The following is a 17836-nucleotide window of genomic DNA, read 5'->3' as shown; positions in this document are numbered from 1 at the left end:
CACGGCCCGCCTCAGCATCGCCCCCCGCCCCTCACGGCCCCGCCCCCGCATCGCCCCCAACCCTCACGGCCCCGCCCACCCCGCCTTGCTCACCACCCCCTCACGGCCCCGAGCCCGCCCTTCACGGCCCCGCCTCCGGCCCCTTCCCGCCTCTGCAAAGCCCCCGCTCCTCACAGCCCCTCGCGGCCCCGCCTCCGCATCGCCCCCGCCCCCCACGGCCCCGCCCCCGCATCGCCCCGACAATGCTCGAGCCGGGGCCCGGCCCGCCGCCACATAGACCCCGACCGAGCGTCGTGCCCGGACTCGCAAGACGCCGCTCGCGCGGCTCCGCCCCGCCTGGGCAGCAGTCAGGCCCGCCCCCCGCAGCGCCCGCGTCCCTCCACCTGCGCTAGACGCAAAAGGCCTGCGCCACACGTTTGCGTCATCGGGCGCCGCCCGCGTGGGCGTGGCCACGGGGGTCACCAGCACCCGGCGGGCAGCGATCATGGTCCCTGCGGCCGCCGGCCCTCCGGAGGTGGTTCGCGCGGCGCAAAAGGACGACTACTATCGCGGCGGGCTGCGGAGCGCGGCGGGCGGCGCCCTGCACAGCTTGGCGGGTGAGGCCCGGGCTTGGGGCCAGGGGTGAGGCCCGGGCACTGGTGCGCGCTTCCGGGCAGCAGGAGTCCAGGGCTGGGGGCGAAGGTAGTGGGGACGCTCGGACGCCAGGCTCGGGTTGCGGACTCACGGCTAGGGGTTCTGGGCAGGGAGAGGGGCGAGCGGAAGAAACGGGGGGCACGTTTACTTTGGCACGTCTTGTGTGGAACCACGTTCTCGGTGCTTCACAAACACCACCCGTTTAGTTCTCAAAACGTCGTTCCCAGGCGGGACTCTGTCGATGTATTCCTTTTTGCAGAGGGAAACTGGGGTTCCACAGACCTCTGGTAGCTTATCTGAGGTCACAACCAGCAACGCGAGGGGCTGGGATTTGATGCCGGACGGCAGGCTCGGCTTGGGTTCTTAGTCACCATGCTACGGTGCCTGTCCTTCTGGCCCTTCTGGGCTCGAGAACAGTTACCCAGGTGGGTCCCAGAGGGCCGGGTGGCCGCAGGTGGGGAGGTTCTCAGGAGACTCAGCGGCCCAGACGAGGCAGGAGACTTGGGGCCGGGTCCACAGCTGGGAGACCGGGACAAGAAGGGGTGTGGCTCAGGACAGACTCAGCCCTGGGGAGGGGTGGCTGGGCCTTGGCGGCAGGAGGAGCGGGAAGCGTTGGTCCTGAGCTTTGCCACCTCGCCCCCGCCGCCCCTCCTCTCAGGTGCGAAGAGGTGGCTGCGGTGCAGGAGAGAGATCGAGCTGCTGTCGGACGTGGCCTACTTCGGCCTCACCACGCTTGCAGGTAACAGCCCAGGGGGGACCTTGAGACCAAGGGGCCCACAACACACCAAGCCCAGGGACAGGGGTGGGGGAGCTGCCAGCAGAGTGAGAAGCGCCTGGAGGTGCTTCCCAGTGTCCCTGGCCCAGATGCAGTCTCAGGGAAGGAGGGGACCCTGACCCCTCCCCTGCAGGAGACGCCAGGCCCCGAGCCCCAGCTGGAGCCTCTCAGAGTTCTGAGGTCACATCTGTGCCGTTCTCTCATCCTTTGTTTCTGGGGACTTTTGTCCTGGACTTTGCCCAAGGGCCCGTTGGGACTGTTTGTGACTGAGTTCCGTGGCCGGACAGGGGTCCCAGCGCTGAGCCCTGTCACAGAGCAAGGGCAGCAGGGCCCCAGTGCGGCACCTTCAGAGGAAAGGCGGGGACCCGATAGAGAGCAAGATCCGGTACAGAGAGAAAGAAAGGGACGGCAGGGCCCGGCCTCAGTCTTCTCACGTGCGTCACCCCCCTCCCCCAACCCCGGCAGGCTACCAGACCCTCGGGGAGGAGTATGTTGGCATCATCCAGGTGGACCCGTCCCAGAGCCGAGTGCCCTCGAGGTTGCGCCGTGGCGTGCTGGTCGCGCTGCACACCGTCCTGCCCTACCTGCTGGACCGGGCCTCGACGCACCTGGAGCACGAGCTGCAGGCGGACGCCGCCGGCGCCAGGCCCTCGCAGGGCAGCCCGGCAGCCGACAGGCGCGGCCGGCCGGGAGCGAGGCTCTGGGTGCAGCGGCACGTGGCCGCGCTGACCGAGCAGCAGAAGAGGGTGCTCCTGCGGGCCGTGTTGGTGCTCAGGCAGGGCCTCGCCTGCCTCCAGCGGCTCCATGTTGCCTGGTTCTATATCCACGGTGCCTTCTACCACCTGGCCAAGAGGCTCACGGGAGTCACTTACGTAAGTGGCAGGTGCCGTCCGTGCTCGCTCCGTTCTGGACCGATTTGTCTCGGCTTCTGTTGGGGAACAGCCACAGGGCCCTCTACCGAAAAGCGAGGCTCTTATCACGTCACGTTTTGCCAGAAGATCCTGGAAGTACGGTCTCCAGGAACCCTGAGGGTAGGGCACACCTCTCCTCCGGAGGTAGCGTTTGGGAGCCACTCCGCTGTTTACTCTGAGAGCCCGCCCGAGGCTCCAGGCTCCTGGGTCCGCGCCAGCCCCTTCCCAGCTGCCCCGGTGGAGGCGCACATGTAGGGACACCTGTTGCCTCCGGGATCTTCCCTGATCCAAGCCTTCCGGTCAGCTCCACCTCGCATCCTGTTTCTTACCTGATGCGTTTGCTTCAAGATTCACCGGGAGAGTCTCGCCTCAGGGCCCCGACTGCCCGCTTCCTCGCCTCGCTCGGCAGCACTCTCCCGGGTGCCTGCCTCTCTCCTCTCCAGTCTCAGCCCTCCGTGCCCACTCACAAGGGCTGACGGCTCGCCGCCCTCGGTGTTACCTAGGGTGTGTGCTGAGCTGCCGTGGCGAAGGGCCCGGAGACACGGGCTCAACCCGGACCGAGGCCTTTTGCTCTCCTGGGGCCCTGGGGGACTGCTGCCGAGTCTTCTCTGCCTGGATGCAGGGGGCCTGGCTTGGGGACTCCCAGCTGAGGGGAGGGGGACCAGAAGTGGAGGGCAGCCGACTTTCTCTTCAGGGCTGTGGCTGCAAGTTGCCCCCATCACTAGCTGCAGCGTCACCCGGGGGCAGGTGTCTCGCTGAAAGTGGGAGCTTCTCCATTATGTGACACACGAGCTGGTTAGCGGTACCTGCCCGGGTGCTGCTTCCCTGCCCCATGGGTGTTCTCAGGCTTCTCTGCCAATGCCTTGTCTCTCTGCAGTGTGGGTCCCCGGATGTATCCCTTCACCCTCCAAATTCTCACCTGCAGCTAGAGTGACTGCAGACTTGGGAGCCCTACAGCCGCCTCCCCTGCTCAGCACTCGGTCCCGCTGGGAGCGAGGCGCTGAGCTGTCCAGCAGCGTCTCCCGCTCGGTACTCAGCCCCTGCAAGGCACCCCTGCCCTCCTGACTCAGCCGAGAGCCCCCCCCCCCGCCACATTGTGCCAGGAGGGTGGGGTTTGGCCTCATCCGGTGGAGCACTCTACTGCCAGGGGGCGTCCTGGCCCCCATGCCGCTTGGCGCTCTGTGCCAACCGATCACGTGACTGTCCCTTCTGGCCCTTGACAGCTTCGCGTGCGCTCCCCACCTGCAGAGGACACGAGGGCTCGTGAAAGCTACAGGCTGCTGGGGTTCATCTCCCTGCTGCACCTGGCCTTGTCCGTGGGCCTGCAGCTCTACGGCTTTCGGCAGAGGCAGCGCGCGCGGCGGGAGTGGAAGCTACATCGCGGCCTGTCTCATCGCAGGTGCGTGGGTCTCGGCTCGCGTGAGTCCCTGGGGCAGGGCCGTGGCCTGAGCATCCCCATGCTGGGCACTGCCGTGGCTCAGGGCAAGCACTGCAAGGACCCTGGAGGTTAAATTACGGTCTCTCCCTGCCACACCCCCAGGAGCCACGTGGAAGAGAAAGCCATTTCCAGAAACCCCCTGTGTACTCTGTGCCTGGAGGAACGCCGACACTCAACAGCCACGCCCTGTGGCCACCTGTTCTGCTGGGAGTGCATCACCCAGTGGTGTGACACCAAGGTGGGTGTGCCTTGGGTCCCTAGCTGTGATTCTGGAAGCAGGCTCCACGAGCAGGTGCCTGGGCCCGCCCAGGTGGCCGCCCAGGAATCCGGGAGGAAGCCTGTCCCAGAAACCTTCTCTCACGGGGGGTGGACAGGTGCGTCTTTTTAAAGCTCCCAGATGAGCCGGACACGGGGCGTGCCTAGAGTCGGCTGTGGTTGTGCAGCTGGAGGCGTTGCTGGGGCAGCAGCCGGGCCGCGAGGTCCGGTCCCTAGAGGCCTCGCCGATGGGGCCCCTTGGAAGCCCTGCTTGCCTGCACACACGGGGCCCTCCCCAGCCGGGTACACGTCCGCCGCGACCACCCACGTGGGCACGCTCAGCACACACAGCTGCCTACGCCAGTCTCCGAGACCGCAGGATGGCGGGTCTACCTGGCCAGGTGACCAGAGCAGGGAATGCTACAGCCTCTTCCCTCCATGCGGACTCCAGGGAGGGCTCGGGTTCGTGGGCCCCCACGGCCTCGGGGGGGGGGGGGGGGAGGCGCAGGTGAGGCAGATAAACAAGGAGTATGACGTGCAGTTTAAACGCCTCGTCCTCTTTCCTACCTGAGGACACCTGCCTCCACACACTGGCCAAGGAGCACTGTTCATAGAGCCTGTGCGTGGGGCTCACGGTGGACGTGGCCTCAGAGCCTGGGTGGAGCAGACTCAGAACCAGCACCTGTGAAGTGTCCGCACTGTGTGGGTCCCACTGGATTGTGCCATAGCCTCCACTTTGGGGCCCCTGCTTCCATTCGAGGGATTCCCCAGGGACACAGGTGCTGCCTCTGTAAGGGGCTGCCCCGGGCAGCAACACCTAGTGGGAGGTCAGCTGACCTTCCCAGGGAGGAGGGAACCCGACCTGTCCTTGGGGGTGGGGCCACGAGGACTGAGCTGGACAGGACATGCTCGTTCATTCCCGGAACCGCAGATACTGCTGCCCTTTCAACACAGCCCTCTGTGGCAGCCAGGCCCGGTCGCCGTGTGGACAGGCTGACCGTCTCCTTGGCCTGGCCAGTGTCCCCAGCTCCGCTACCCCAGGGTTAAGGCCTTCCCTTCAGGTTTGTGACTCCTGAGAAAAGTGGGGTTTTTTAATCGTCTTAATTTGAAGTTAACAGAGGTGTGCACAGCCCACGGGTCACTGCAAGAGGCTGCTGTGGGAGGGCCTGTGGCGGTCTCGTAGGGACCCTGGGGGCCTGTGGCAGGGCTGCGCCGGCCACGCCCGTGTGACCCTTCTCCTTCCCCCTGTAGACGGAGTGCCCTCTCTGCAGGGAGAAGTTCCCTCCCCAGAAGCTCGTCTACCTGCGGCACTATCGCTAACCTGACCAAGGGCAGAGGAGCCCACGAGTCTGTCTTCACGTCGGGAGAATCCTGATCCGTTCCCAAGGTCAACTTGCACAGAAATCACAAAATTCTCGAGTTTCACTTCACGTCACATAAGCAACGCTGCCAGCAGCTCCGGCAGCAGAGGCCGGACCTGCTGGCGAAACGGCCGGTCCGGGGCCTTCGGGCGGGAAGGAGGCCAGGGCTCCCCGTTCTGTGGACCCCCGAGCCCCCGGCAAGCAGGAGCCCCCCTGGGGGACCGGCCGCACCACATGCCCGCCGCGGCACAGCCGGGTCGCTTCTGGTCTCCCTCCCTTCCCCAGACCGTTCACGTGCCGACAGCGGCTCTGTAGGAGGCACGTGGTCAGGGTTTGGCCCGAAGGGGCAAGTGTGGCCAAGAGCAGAGAACGCGGCTCAACAGTCACCGAGCCGCCAGCCCCGAAGACCCAAATCCTCGCCCTGGTCACCAGAGGCAGGCTGCCGGTGGCTCAGGCACACCGTTCACGGGAGTAGAGAGACTCCGAGGGGCTGTACCTCCACCTGAGAAGGTCAGCACGTGCCTTTTAACACACATGCATTTGTTTCCCATCTTAGAAAACGAAGTCTGCACCTCGGCTGCGGTCTGCCCGGAGTTCCGGGTGCACAGCCAGCCTGCCCGAGAGGGTCTCTGCTTTTTTAACACCTAACCCACAGCCGCTCTCAGAGCTCAGTCTCCCCGAGGCTTGGGCAGGCCGGCTGCACACACCAGGTCACCGCTGTCTAGCCTTTTGGTTACTTTTAGGTCTTTAAAAGTATTTAGTTTCTGCCAGAGACGGGACTTTGCCACAAGCTTCTTTAGGAGACCAGCTCCACAGAAGTGTAGGAAAGTTCAGGCTGTTAAGGGTGAACTGAAAATCAGAATCGTAAAGGGTAAGAACCTGTGGTCAGGATGTCGCATTCCCTGTCGCGTCGTGGGCTTGTGAGAGAGGCCTATGCAGAGAGTTCCGGAATCTGATGGACTGGACACAGTTGTTCGGGAATACACGGCTCCTCGGCTGACAGAGCTCAGCGCCTGAGACAGGCCCCATGACCCTGCCAGACAGAAGCCGACCTCCGGATGGAGAGAAGCCTGAGAGAGGCTCCACGGTTTGAGGCCCATTACCTATGCTCTGACCGAGCGCAAACAATTTCCCGTCACATCTGCGGCCTGAGCATTTGCTAGGAAAACAGGATGAAGAATGAAAGTGTCTGGAGTTTGAGCATCTCCAGAGCTACAGTGTCGCCTCAGAAGTATGGATTGAGAACATCATTTAAATACCAAGATTAAAATACCGAATGACCTACACAAAAGGTCTGAATCGAGCCCTTCAAAGCAAGAGGCGCTCAATTTCAGATCTGCATGAATTGGCAAAAGAAAAGCCAGACAATAAACATCCAGTGCCTAAACCCCTAAGATGGATGGGACACTGGTCAGTCAGAGCTGCGCGCCTGCCCCCCCCCCCCCGCCGGAGGGCAGGAGGAAGCCCCCGTGTCTGCACCTCAACACCCACCCCCACCCCCGGGGCCACCCCACTCACCCCTGCGGAGGCCGTGCGCCTCCCGGCCGGGTTTGCTCAACACTGGTGAGCTGCAGTGTTCCAGATAAAGACTCCACAAGAAAGGGGACACTCTCTTTAATAAAGTTGGAATTAAAAAGTCACTTAGTAAAATGTTTACGAGTATTTGTTTTTATCACATCAAAAAAGTTGACATGCGGGTCAGAGTTCTGTTTTCCTGTAGAAAGTGAGAAGCCATGTGTTAAAACCCACAAACTGGTCTGCTCTTACCAGTTGTTTCTATAAAGGGGCCGCTGCATGAGATCAACTTTAAATTAATCAAAAACAACTCTTCAGGTATCAAAGAAATGTGTCAAAATAATTCCAAACAATTAAAATATAATATATATATTTATAATTCCAGGCCCCCAAAAGCAATCATGGTAGTTAAGAACAGAGTTTTGAGTCATTATGATAGAGACCAACGTGAAACATCTCTCGTGAGATGAAATTGGGAAACTGGCATTAGAACCCCAGAGTTACTTGAAAATCACCTTTCGAATGTTCTTCCAAAGCGCAGGAATCAGGTTAGCATCATCATCCAGCTGGGCGACGTGGCCGTGGCGTCCAGGGGTGCGGGGGGCAGCTGGGGCGAGACCTGGCTCCTTCCGTGCAGGTCCGTTCCAGGACCACACGACAACTGAGACCACCCGCCCCACCCCTCACCCCACCCGACAGTCCTCCCAGCCCGCAGTTTACTAGAATTCCATCCATTTGAACACTTGAACGTCACTGAAAAATAAATCAATGCAATTTGGTTTAAATGTCAGTTTCTTCAAGAACCTGATGTTTCAGTTACAAATAATTGAAGCTCCTTTTTAAAAAGAAAATTCGACTCCCTCGAAATCAACTACTTTATGTGAAGGAAGAAGGCATTGTTACAATGGCGCAGAACCGTCCTCAGACTCCGATGGGTCCAGCCGAGCGCCTAGCTGGCAAACGTCTTGCCCGCGTCTTCCTTCCCCTTGTACGTCCTCTTGCCGTGCGTGAACGGGATGTACCGGTACTTTATCATGTGCTGAGGACAAACAGATGCATTTTACAATGGCTTCGTTCGTGATGAGTGTTTTCTCCCAATCTGAATCCTGCTCTTCTCTACGCACGGGGCAACGAAACCAGGATTCCAATAAGCTTCTGGTCCCCTCCCCACCAGCGACCCAGCAAAACCCTCCAGGGCCCGCGGAGTCGGCTGAGTACCTTGGAAATCCCAAGAGTGGGGAGAAAGGTTTTAAAACCCCTTACATGCGGGAAGGGCTAGGGCTGGGCCGGGGCCCCGGGATGGGAGGTGCCTGGACCCCGCTGATACCCAGGGGGGTGGCGGACAAGCCGCCCTGGGATCTGTTTGAGGGTAATGTCAGCATGACACACGGCTACTGTGGTGGGCCCTGGGCTCTGAGCCCCCAGGACGATGGGCCGGTGAGGACGGCACAGCAGAACTGAGGGCCTTTCCCACCTGGCCCCCAAAGAGCCGTCTGCTTAACGGCTGGACTGTGGGACAGATTTGAGTTGGCCACCTTGATGAGAAGGGGCTGTGCCCTGTCCCTGTTGCAAACCTGCACGAAGCTTCATGACGCTCCGAGTACAGAGAAGATCCAAGCGGGCTCTCCGCTCAGCACTTCCCAGCGCCGCAGTGCCCGCGTGCTCACCTTAATTTGCCTCTTCATGGTGATACAGAAAAGCATGATGAAGTACATCACCAGGATGGGCCAGAACACCGGGACATTGAAAGCCTCAAAGAAGGTACAGGCCATGGCCACGAGGATGCCCTTGGTCGCCGCGTGCCTTAAAGCAGGGGAGGAGGTCAGTGCCACCTGGGGCCACGGCAGCATCCCCACTTGGGGCAGCAGTGGCCTGGCACGCACCGCGCTTCCTCAGTCCCTTGAGAGTCCCGTTTTCTTCCGAAATCACAAAGGGTGTGAAACACTACCGCTCGTGCCAAAAGCTCGAGGACAACTCAGGGGCCTCGTGTCCGCTGCGTGGAATGAGCCCCACCCGGGGCCGCGCATCGCTGAGGGGATCCCGGCGGCTCCCTCCAGCTCAGGGCCCGGCCCACCAACGCAGGGCCCTACTGAAACCCTTCCCTGGCTCTCCCTAAGCGGCAGGACAAAGGCAGACTTCCCTGGGGGGGCCGCAGGGCCACCCCACCCACGATCTGCTCCCTCCCCAGGCAGTGCCCACGCCCCGCGCCCCCATCCAGCGGGTGGACACCTGCAGAGGGCCCGCCCCGTCCCCCACACACATCGGGGACGCAAAGTAAAGGTGTGGCAGCTTGTTCCCTTTGGGTTTTTGCTCCTAATGCTGTGGGAGTCACCTGTCCACGTGTCACACTCCTCCTTGTGCAACAGCACACAGACATCACTGCCTCCGGGAGGTCCCACCCCAGCCCGGTCCCGAGCACAGCACTCCCGGGGACAGCAGACGTCCCCAAGGCCGCACGTGCCCTGGAGGGGCCCAGCCCTGCTGCCGTGTGTGGGGTGGCACCCCTCCCTCCTGAGCTCCACGTCTGCAACGTACCCAGGACCCTCTACCCCGAAGCAGCTTCTCTTGCGCCCATTTCAAGGAGTACTGGTGTTACCTGGCAACCGGGAGAAGCCCCCGGCACCGGGCTGTCCCACAGAGGCTTCTGTGACCTGCCCCGTGCCCCGCCAAGCACAGCACTCACTAGGAGTCAATGCCCAAAGCACACAATGAAACTCTCATCTCTTTAAGAAGCCACTGCTGGCCCACTGGAACCAGAACCTCTGTTCTCGGTCTCGTCACACTGAGGACAAGCCTTTCTCAACTACCCTAAGGAATCACTCACCAAAACTTAAACTCCGGAAGCCTTCGAATAAAGGGCCGGAACTCCTCATTCTGTTTGGTTGGTAACGAGGGGCCGTCATCTGAAAGGCAGAATGTCAGCGAAATGGAGCATGGGTCTCCTCCGTCCGTCTCCACCTGCGCTTATGAGTTTGTCCCCACAACTTCTGAATGAGCAGGCCCACCGTGTGAGGCACAGATTTACGTTGCTTAACCAAACACAACACAGAACCTTCACCGACTGAGAAATCAACTCACCGTGGGGCCCCTGGCCGGTTCAGTCAGCAGAGCGTCCGACTCTCTTTCGGCTCAGGTCATGATCCCAGGATGATCCCAGAATCATGGGATCGAGCCCCACGTTGGGCTCTGTGCTGAGCGTGTAGCCTGCTTGAGATTCTCTCTTTCTGCCCCTCCCCCACTCAGGCACGCGTGCACACGTACTCTCTCTCCCCCACAAAAAAAAAAAGCAGGAGAGGGGTGGGAGGGAGGGAGGGACGAGGGGGGAGGGAGAGATAGAGATACAGAGAATCTTAAGTAGGGTCCGTAACAGCACAGAGCCTGATGAAGGGCTTGATCCCACGACCCTAGGATCATGACCTGAGCTGATATCGAGAGTTGAACGCTCAACCGACCAAGCCACCAGGGTGCCCCTAGAATTTCTTTTTAGGACAAACTCCTGCACATCTTAAATAGTCACATAAATGCCGTGGCGCACGCCAGTGGTCAGGCACGCACCAGCCGAGCTCACACAGGAGACGCATGAAGCTGGGTCCGCTCAAGAGTCCCGCTCAGGATGGCTGCCCTCCACGCGGAGCCCAAGCAGTCAGGCCGCCCCACCCTCCCTGCCCAGCTACACACGAGGAAACTGGGGCCTACAGAGATCTCTCAATCACCTAATTCCCCCAAATGACAGCAAACGAAGTGCTGTTTCCTTTACCGTTTTCATTAAACAGCCCATAGGAAAAAACCACAGACTTCTGGTCACGGAGTGAACATTCTGGAGAAAATGTCTAGCACTCAGGAAGCACCACAAGGAGGGTCACGTGAGCGGGCAGCTGCATCTGAGTTTTTACAACAGTGGTGACGGACGTGCTGGCAGAGTGACCGACCCCCAAGTCTGCCTGTGTGCCCCCCCCCCCCACCGGCCAGTCAGGTGTGGGCTTGGCTCCCCAACCTGGCCCGGGGATGGCCAGGAGCAGCGTGAGACGAGAACTTTTCAACCCATCATCCTGGATAATCAGAGAGCGCTGCCCTCGACGGGCCATCAGCGGTCAAGACCCCGGTGGCCTCTGCAGGTCACAGCAAGCTGCCCGTGAAGACTTCTGGTTTCCCAGGAAGGGGGCCGACTCATCGAGTGTAGACAGGGCTCACACAGGCTGGCTGTCAGGCAAGAGTGCCAGCCCTGCCCCACACGCTCCACCACAGGGCCTCGGACGAGTCCCACAACCCTGCGTGCCTCCCTTCCGTGGTCTATAGATCAGAGGGACACGAGGACCTGCCCCACGCATTTACAGAGGTTTAAGGACTCATTCTACACACAAATTTGTCATCACCAAGGTTCTACGTACATTTTAAACACCAAGAGGACGGTCTCAGAAGTTCAGATTTCAAATGAGGCGACCGTGAAGTACACAAAATCACAACCCTCCAAAACAAACAGAGCCAAGCGGACAATCTCTACTCTACCTGAGTCTTCCATCAAGGAAGGATCCACTTTCGGAGAAAGAAAAGCTATGAAAAGGTTGAGGTGGTAGATCCCCAAGGCGTAGGTCACGATGTACCAGCCCTGCAAGAGAAGGAGGCACGGTCAATGGCATGCCCCAACACCGCCCCCGGGCCCCATCCCGGCCTACCATGCCGTGAACTCCTGACCTCGGGTGAACCGAACTTCGGAGTATTCACAACTGACGTACAGGAGGAGGGGCAGCTTTTGTGGCAACAGGCGACAAAGAGGCCCAGTGGACGCCCACCATGGCAGTTGACCTCAAATGACTTTGTGAGCGTGACCGTGGACAAGCCACGGCCCAAACGGAGAACTTCTCCAAGGGTCGAGCTGGATGCACGTGACACCCGAAGCCAGCAGCTCCCCATCAGGAGCACAGACGAAAAGGAGGATTTTCGCGAAGCCGCACGCCTGAACTGTGCCACAGCCCCCGGCAGGTACGGACCGGGCACCGAATGGCGCCGGCGTGCACGCCCCGACGGCCACCTGAACCAGAGTCCAGGATCTGAACCGTCGCTCAGGACGTGCCGGCCATCGGCTCTCCTGGTAGGCCCCTCACGCCACCATCACCACACACTGGTCACGAGTGTTAATAACCTTCGCCCGGAAAAATCCAGAACCGGAAAATCCGGAAGTCAAGAATGAGGTTCAGGGAATGTTGTGGAGCCAAACCCTCCTCGGGACGTGCAAACAAACGGAAGCACACGAACCTGTGCCAGGTTTACCCAACGGCACCAAGACCCACGGTGCTACCGACTCTAAAAGCCTAAACGACTTGCACACAAGCAAAAACTCCTCCGCCTTCCTATTTTTCAAGCCCGGAAACCACTGACTAGACGTGGAAAGCCGACGGTCTCCTGCCGGCGTGCCTTCCTGAGAGCGACGCTACAGCAGGTGCGAACTCGGGTTTAGAAGACAGTACGGTGAGCCTGCGTGAGGTGAGGCCCGTCCCGCCAGCACCCCGAAATCAAGGTCTCCGGGTCGTTCTGTCCGTTACAGAATGAACCAAGTTCCCATTCAAACGACAAACCTAGAAACAACCGCAGTAAATCTGACATCAGCCTCAGAGCAGCTGTGCAGTCCTGCTACGGGGAACCACAGAACGGCTCCCATGGCGCCCACGGCCCCACGCGGAGCCAGCGTCAGGCTCGCATACAGGAAACACGCACGGGCAACAGCACCGGGGACCAAAGAGGCTACACTCAGTTCAAGTGACAATTTCCCACAGCAGTGGACACGTCGTAGAGCCCAGGACACAAGCGTGTTGACCGGTGGGCCCATGTCCTCCTACGTCCTGGAAACATCCGGAACGGAGGCATTTGCTTTAAAGGAGGAAGCGCCTTTCCAGCTACAGAGGAGAAAAGACTGTGGACGAGGCCTTCAACCTTCCTTCCTCCAGATGTAACGGGACATCAGATACCCCGCACCCGAGGCCTACAGAGAATTCGCACCCAGGAACAGGTGGGCACTGGAGAACACATACACGGCAAAGGGGACGTCTGGGGACATCACCTGAGCTGAAGAAAGGTCCTTCAAACCCACTTCCAGTCACCAGGTCTCAGACTCAACAACCCACTCTCTCTCCTCGGCCTCCTGAAAGGGAACTTGAGAGAAACAGCTAAGCCCTCAGGATGCTCAGGGCAGGAGGTGGCTGATCCAGAAGGTTCTTCTGTCACCCCGGGGTCTCTTGTGCCAGGAGTCCCGAGGCGGGGTCAGAGGGTCCACGGTGCAGACCAGGACCGGTGGAGTTTCACAGGCCCCAGGAGGATGTCAAGGTTGTCCTGGGAACTCTAGCCACAGGGTATGACAAACTTAGGGTGAACTGCGGACGATCCAATTTTAAAACACAGTCACTACAATTTTTCTTACGTTTAGTCCTTACCTGAAAAATGACTTATTGGAGACCCCGTCCTTCGCCATGAAACCTCCTCCTCCGGAGACAGAAGGAGAGCCGACACCCCACCCCGAGACCACGTCTGGGCAGCGTGCAGCCGGCCACACCCACCTGCAGCAGGTAGACTCGAATCATGTACACGAAGCTCAGGCCCAGCGTCACCACCCATCGCACAGCCGTGTAAGGCGTGGACTTGTCTAGCCAGGACTGGTAGATCTAGAAAGACAAGAGTTCACAGGCGCCGCACAGACCCCTCAATGCCTGCTGCAAGGCAGCAACACTTCCTGTGAGCGTTGGCTGCCGGCTCTTAAGTTACCAGCACAAAGCAGTGACTACGATTCACCCCAACCTGCCATCACTCCCGAAACAGGCCCACCCCTTAAGCGAGAACATGACAGAACGCTCTCTCTTAGCAGACGGTCCTACAGCATCAGCCTGAGCAGTCGTTTTGAGACACCTGACCTCACCCCAAGGGCACTGGGAGCGTGTATGCCTTACACGGGTCCCAGAGCCCCCACCTCCCCCTGCCCCGAGCTGGCCTCAGCCCTGCCCAGCAGCCCCGGGCGGACCTTGCCTCAGCCCAGTCAGCCACAGCCTGACCCCTGGCGGGGTGGAGCTCACAGACAGTGGGCACCAAGCGGTGAAGTTTCCGGAAGGATTCCTTGGTTCCACCCATACATGCATGTGTGCAAGCACGTGTAATTAGCAGACGTATGTGCACTGTCTAATTTTCACTCCCAAATTAATTTTAACCTGTAAGCTTTTAATTTTCTATGAAAAATGTCAATTGTTCATAAAAGTAAAAGGACCCGTCACCCAGCTTCAGTAATTATGAAGTTTCCCAAGTGCTTTTTAATTTTAAAAACAGATATGCTTTTCATTCTGAGTCAAAACATCAGTGCGTGCGGGGCGCCTGGGTGGCGCAGTCGGTTAAGCGTCCGACTTCAGCCAGGTCACGATCTCGCGGCCCGTGAGTTCGAGCCCCGCGTCAGGCTCTGGGCTGATGGCTCGGAGCCTGGAGCCTGCTTCCGATTCTGTGTCTCCCTCTCTCTCTCTGCCCCTCCCCCGTTCATGCTCTGTCTCTCTCTGTCCCAAAAATAAATAAAAAACGTTGAAAAAAAAATTAAAAAAATAAAAAAACATCAGTACGTGCAATTGTTCACCAAATCAGACTTCTGAACCCTGTGTGTGTGTGTGTGTGTGTCTCTCTCTCTCTCTCTCTCTCTCTCTCTCTCTCTCCAGGCACCGCTGACCGCAGCAGGCCTCAGCCCACGGCTACAGCCTGAAAATCAAGTACAGAGCTGGGTGAGGGGGTCTGAGAGCCCCCCCGGCCAAGTGGACGGGGAGGTGGGCGGCCAGGAGACAGGACGATAAGGGCACAGCCACACCACCCAGGAGCTAAGAAGTGTTTTCGTATTTGTAAAAGCTGTCGGGGAAAAGCAAAGAAAACAGGTGAGAGAGCATATGTGGCCCCCAGGCCTAAACCTCTGCGTGGCCCTTCACGGAAGCACAGAAGACACGAGCACGCTGGCAGCACAGGGAAGGCGCGAAGGGAGGCTGGGGACAGGTCCGCCGCCCTCTTCCTGGGCGCGCCAGCGGCCAGCACGCTCCCGGTCGGCAGGAATCCCATCCGGCCCATTCAACTGCCCGCTCCAACTACAGAGAAACCAACCTGCCCGAGTCTTGTGAAGAATCTGTACACCACAGAAGGTTTCCCATGGACAGAATCTCCCACGCTGTCACCTTCAGACATCCTGTACCTGAGAAACACACAAAAGACTTCATATTAAAAGAGCACTCGAGGATTTCATCACTTTACCCCACTTCCATCGATACTACCAAGCACATTTCCTGTCTTGACTGTGTCTTTCTTCTGGGTGTCTTTACCACGAGCTGTCCACGGGACAGACGCAACCAAGAGGCCCTGGCGGAGAGCCAGCCCGGCACATGACATGCAGAGCAGCACCGGGGACTTTTGTTCCCGCTCATGTCACCTGGACCGCACTCCTCCCGCCGGCCCCCGGGAGCAGCCCTCGCCAACCGTCAAGTCCTGTGGACACAGCTTCCCTGGGGCCGCTGCACCCACGCCTCCCTCCTCTGCTCTATTCCCAGGGTTCCCCTCGGCATCCCCTCTTCTCCAGGCGTGCCCCGCTCTCCACCCAGGCTGCTCCCCAGGGCACCGGCAGCCGGCTGTGCACGGCCTGGGCCTCCACTCCGTGAATAGGGAAATGCCACACAATTCCCAGGGAGGGAGCCCACGGCCTGCACCCCAGCTCCTCATCTGTAAGCACAAGGGATCCTACCCACTCCTGCCTATTTCCACGTGCCGTGCCGTCATGGGTTCCGTGAGGAATTAGCCGATGAGAACCCAGATAGCCACCCGAAGCAGCTTTATCGCTCCTATCTCCCTGAGGAGGATCGAGTCTCAAATAGTTTAAGCCACTGACCCAAGGTCAGGAGCAGCTCTGCCCGACCTCGGCTTCTCCATCTGAGCACGCCGCTGCCCGAACCAGAGGTCCCAGGTGCTGATGAAGACACCAGGCCAGGGCTCGGCGCTGCCCCCCGAACCTGTGCGCGGCACCCTCCCAAACGAGTCTGCGTTAAAGCTAACTGTGATTCCATAACACTAGGTCCTGGAGCGGACGTAAGGACGGGTAGAGGGCCAAAAGTGTCACGGAAGAAATGCCCTGTGCCCTCACGGGAGACACAGAAAGTGCAGTCGCACAACTGAACCCAGCAGAAAGGTAGCCCCAGGCCCGCCTCTTCAGGGGGTGCGTTTGTACATTCTGAGAGAGAATCCCCCACGGCTGGCCTCCCGGCGTAGGCCAAAGCCAGGCCAGCAGAAAGCTACATCAGTAACATTCCTGTCCTATGGATCCTCGTGAGTGCTGCCTTCTTCCCCGTTTCTACGACCAAAGTGTCCACCATCAAAACGTCCACCTGCACTGTGGCAGAAGAGCCGCGTTAGAGAGGACGCGCTCCTGCCTGCAAGAGGGATGTGCAGAACCCCTTCCAACACACGTTAGCGAACTTCTGACCGTCTGGCCAGCAACACAGACAGCATCACGTGACTCCCTGTGTCTCGATGAAAGTCACCGCCACAGTAACATTAAGGAAGTGAACTCTTAGCAGTTCTGTCACCTTCTGGGGGTAGGACCTGAGCGACACCTCATTCCGATGTGTGAAAGGGGGCGATAGCACCTTGGCCCCTGACTCCAAGGCTTCTCGCCGGGAGTAACCAGTCAGCTGCGTGGGCCCCCAGGGCCTGGCAGAGGGAGCCTTCCTCGGACGTGCCGGCCCTGTCTCTGGGATAGGGCCACCCTAACCCAGCTCCTCTGTCTGTGAGCCTCTTCCCCTGCTCAGGCTGAAGGCCACCTCTTCAGAGAGGCCCTCCGGTCAACAATCTCTAGTCACTCATATCACCTGGTTTTTATTCTCCGTGACAACCATTTTCTGATTTTCCTCACTTCTCGTTTTCTTATTAGAATGCAAGCTTCTTCAGGGGGAACCTTGTCTGGACCACTGCTGGGCCCTGTCACCTAAAAGGGCCAGTTCTGTGGCACTTAGTAAATTACCTGTTGGATTGAACTGTTTCGTGCTCAGTCAGAAGGAAAACAAAGCAAAAAGCACTTTAACAAAACCCTTCCAAAGAGGGTCCTGCCTGAAACTGCACACAGCTGTCTCTGTACCCAGTTCTGGGGCCCTTCCCTGCCCCAGAGCCCGCACTCCTCAAACAGCAAGCATGGCCCTTACAGAATTGCATCCTGCCAGGGGCGGGGGGATGGGGGGGACGACGACACACTTCGCCCTCCTCCCTTATTCCTCCTAGGTCTGAGACGTGAGAGTTTCACCTGCAACCTCTGGGGCCGTTCCCTCCGCTGAAATGCCCTTCCAGACGTCACCTACTCATTCTCAGCAAAACCGCATTCCCCGGCCAGCGCTCCTCCCGCCCCTGGGCGTGCCCATCTTGGACGTCCGCACCTGGCCCCGACCACAGTGCACCTGGCCGGGGTCACCTCCCGCGCTCAGCAGGATCTGGGTCTCAACCGCCGAGGGCTCTGTTCACCCACGGGGGATTCGATCCCGCAGGCCCACGAACTGACAGCCCAACCCCGCTGAGAGGAGCGAGCCTCGGGAAAACTTCCAGGGCTCACAGGCCGCTCTCCTCTCGGGACTCGAGGGAGCGCCCCGAAGAACGTTCACCGGCGAGGGCGGCTGTGGGCTGCGCCGATCCCCGGCGCGGGAGCACCGCCGGGTGCAAAGTCGGCTTGGAGAACTTCGACTTTTGCGGCCGTAATTTGCAATATTTCCAGATATCACCTTGGGCAACCTAACTCTTCATTCCGACGCTTTCCTACCCACCCCCTACAGACAAGCCCCAGTATCGAGCGAGGACCCGAGGAGGAAGGGCGGACGTCCCCGCTCGAGCCGGGGGTGGGCAGCCCACCCCGCCCAGGCCGCGCCCGCGGGCGGGGGCGGGAGGCGGTCACTGCGCGCCCCCGGAGCCGGGC

The 17836-nt window shown here is 59.8% G+C and overlaps 2 protein-coding genes across 4 annotated transcripts in view; one reads left to right on the top strand and one right to left on the bottom strand.

Moving 5' to 3' along the window:
* Positions 1–422: 422 nt before the first annotated feature.
* Positions 423–7013, top strand: PEX10 (peroxisomal biogenesis factor 10). Its single transcript, XM_040458868.1, has 6 exons — positions 423–596; positions 1292–1372; positions 1874–2280; positions 3543–3718; positions 3860–3995; positions 5264–7013. The coding sequence occupies exons 1-6, from the start codon at positions 485–487 to the stop codon at positions 5330–5332; spliced, it is 981 nt and encodes a 326-aa protein (XP_040314802.1). The 5' UTR covers positions 423–484; the 3' UTR covers positions 5333–7013.
* The window catches only part of RER1 (retention in endoplasmic reticulum sorting receptor 1), an 11442-nt gene continuing 577 nt past the window's right edge, over positions 6972–17836 (bottom strand). Inside the window, exons 2-7 of one of the 3 annotated variants that reach the window (XM_040458882.1) lie at positions 14998–15085; positions 13437–13541; positions 11395–11494; positions 9713–9791; positions 8556–8691; positions 6973–7927 (exon numbers count right to left, since the gene is read on the bottom strand). In XM_040458882.1, the coding sequence (XP_040314816.1) occupies positions 7838–7927; positions 8556–8691; positions 9713–9791; positions 11395–11494; positions 13437–13541; positions 14998–15078 (591 nt within the window). In that variant the 5' untranslated portion in view covers positions 15079–15085 and the 3' untranslated portion in view covers positions 6973–7837. Of the gene's footprint in view, positions 7928–8555; positions 8692–9712; positions 9792–11394; positions 11495–13436; positions 13542–14997; positions 15086–17306; positions 17459–17836 lie in introns of those variants that run through there. The other 2 variants (XM_040458899.1, XM_040458892.1) reach the window with 2 other exon arrangements.

The sequence above is a fragment of the Herpailurus yagouaroundi genome, unplaced genomic scaffold (genome assembly GCF_014898765.1).
Source record: "Herpailurus yagouaroundi ecotype Mexico unplaced genomic scaffold, PumYag 77, whole genome shotgun sequence".
NCBI lineage: Eukaryota > Metazoa > Chordata > Mammalia > Carnivora > Felidae > Herpailurus > Herpailurus yagouaroundi.
This window is presented reverse-complemented; position numbering and strand designations above follow the sequence as displayed.

What these genes read in the sequence shown, in the direction of transcription:
- PEX10 (XM_040458868.1), top strand. Translation starts at nt 485, where the DNA reads ATGGTCCCTGCGGCCGCCGGCCCTCCGGAGGTGGTTCGCGCGGCGCAA. An exon ending in GGCTCACGGGAGTCACTTAC is followed by an intron (nt 2,281 to 3,542) that starts GTAAGTGGCAGG and finishes GGCCCTTGACAG; the next exon opens with CTTCGCGTGCGCTCCCCACC. An exon ending in CCCAGTGGTGTGACACCAAG is followed by an intron (nt 3,996 to 5,263) that starts GTGGGTGTGCCT and finishes TTCCCCCTGTAG; the next exon opens with ACGGAGTGCCCTCTCTGCAG.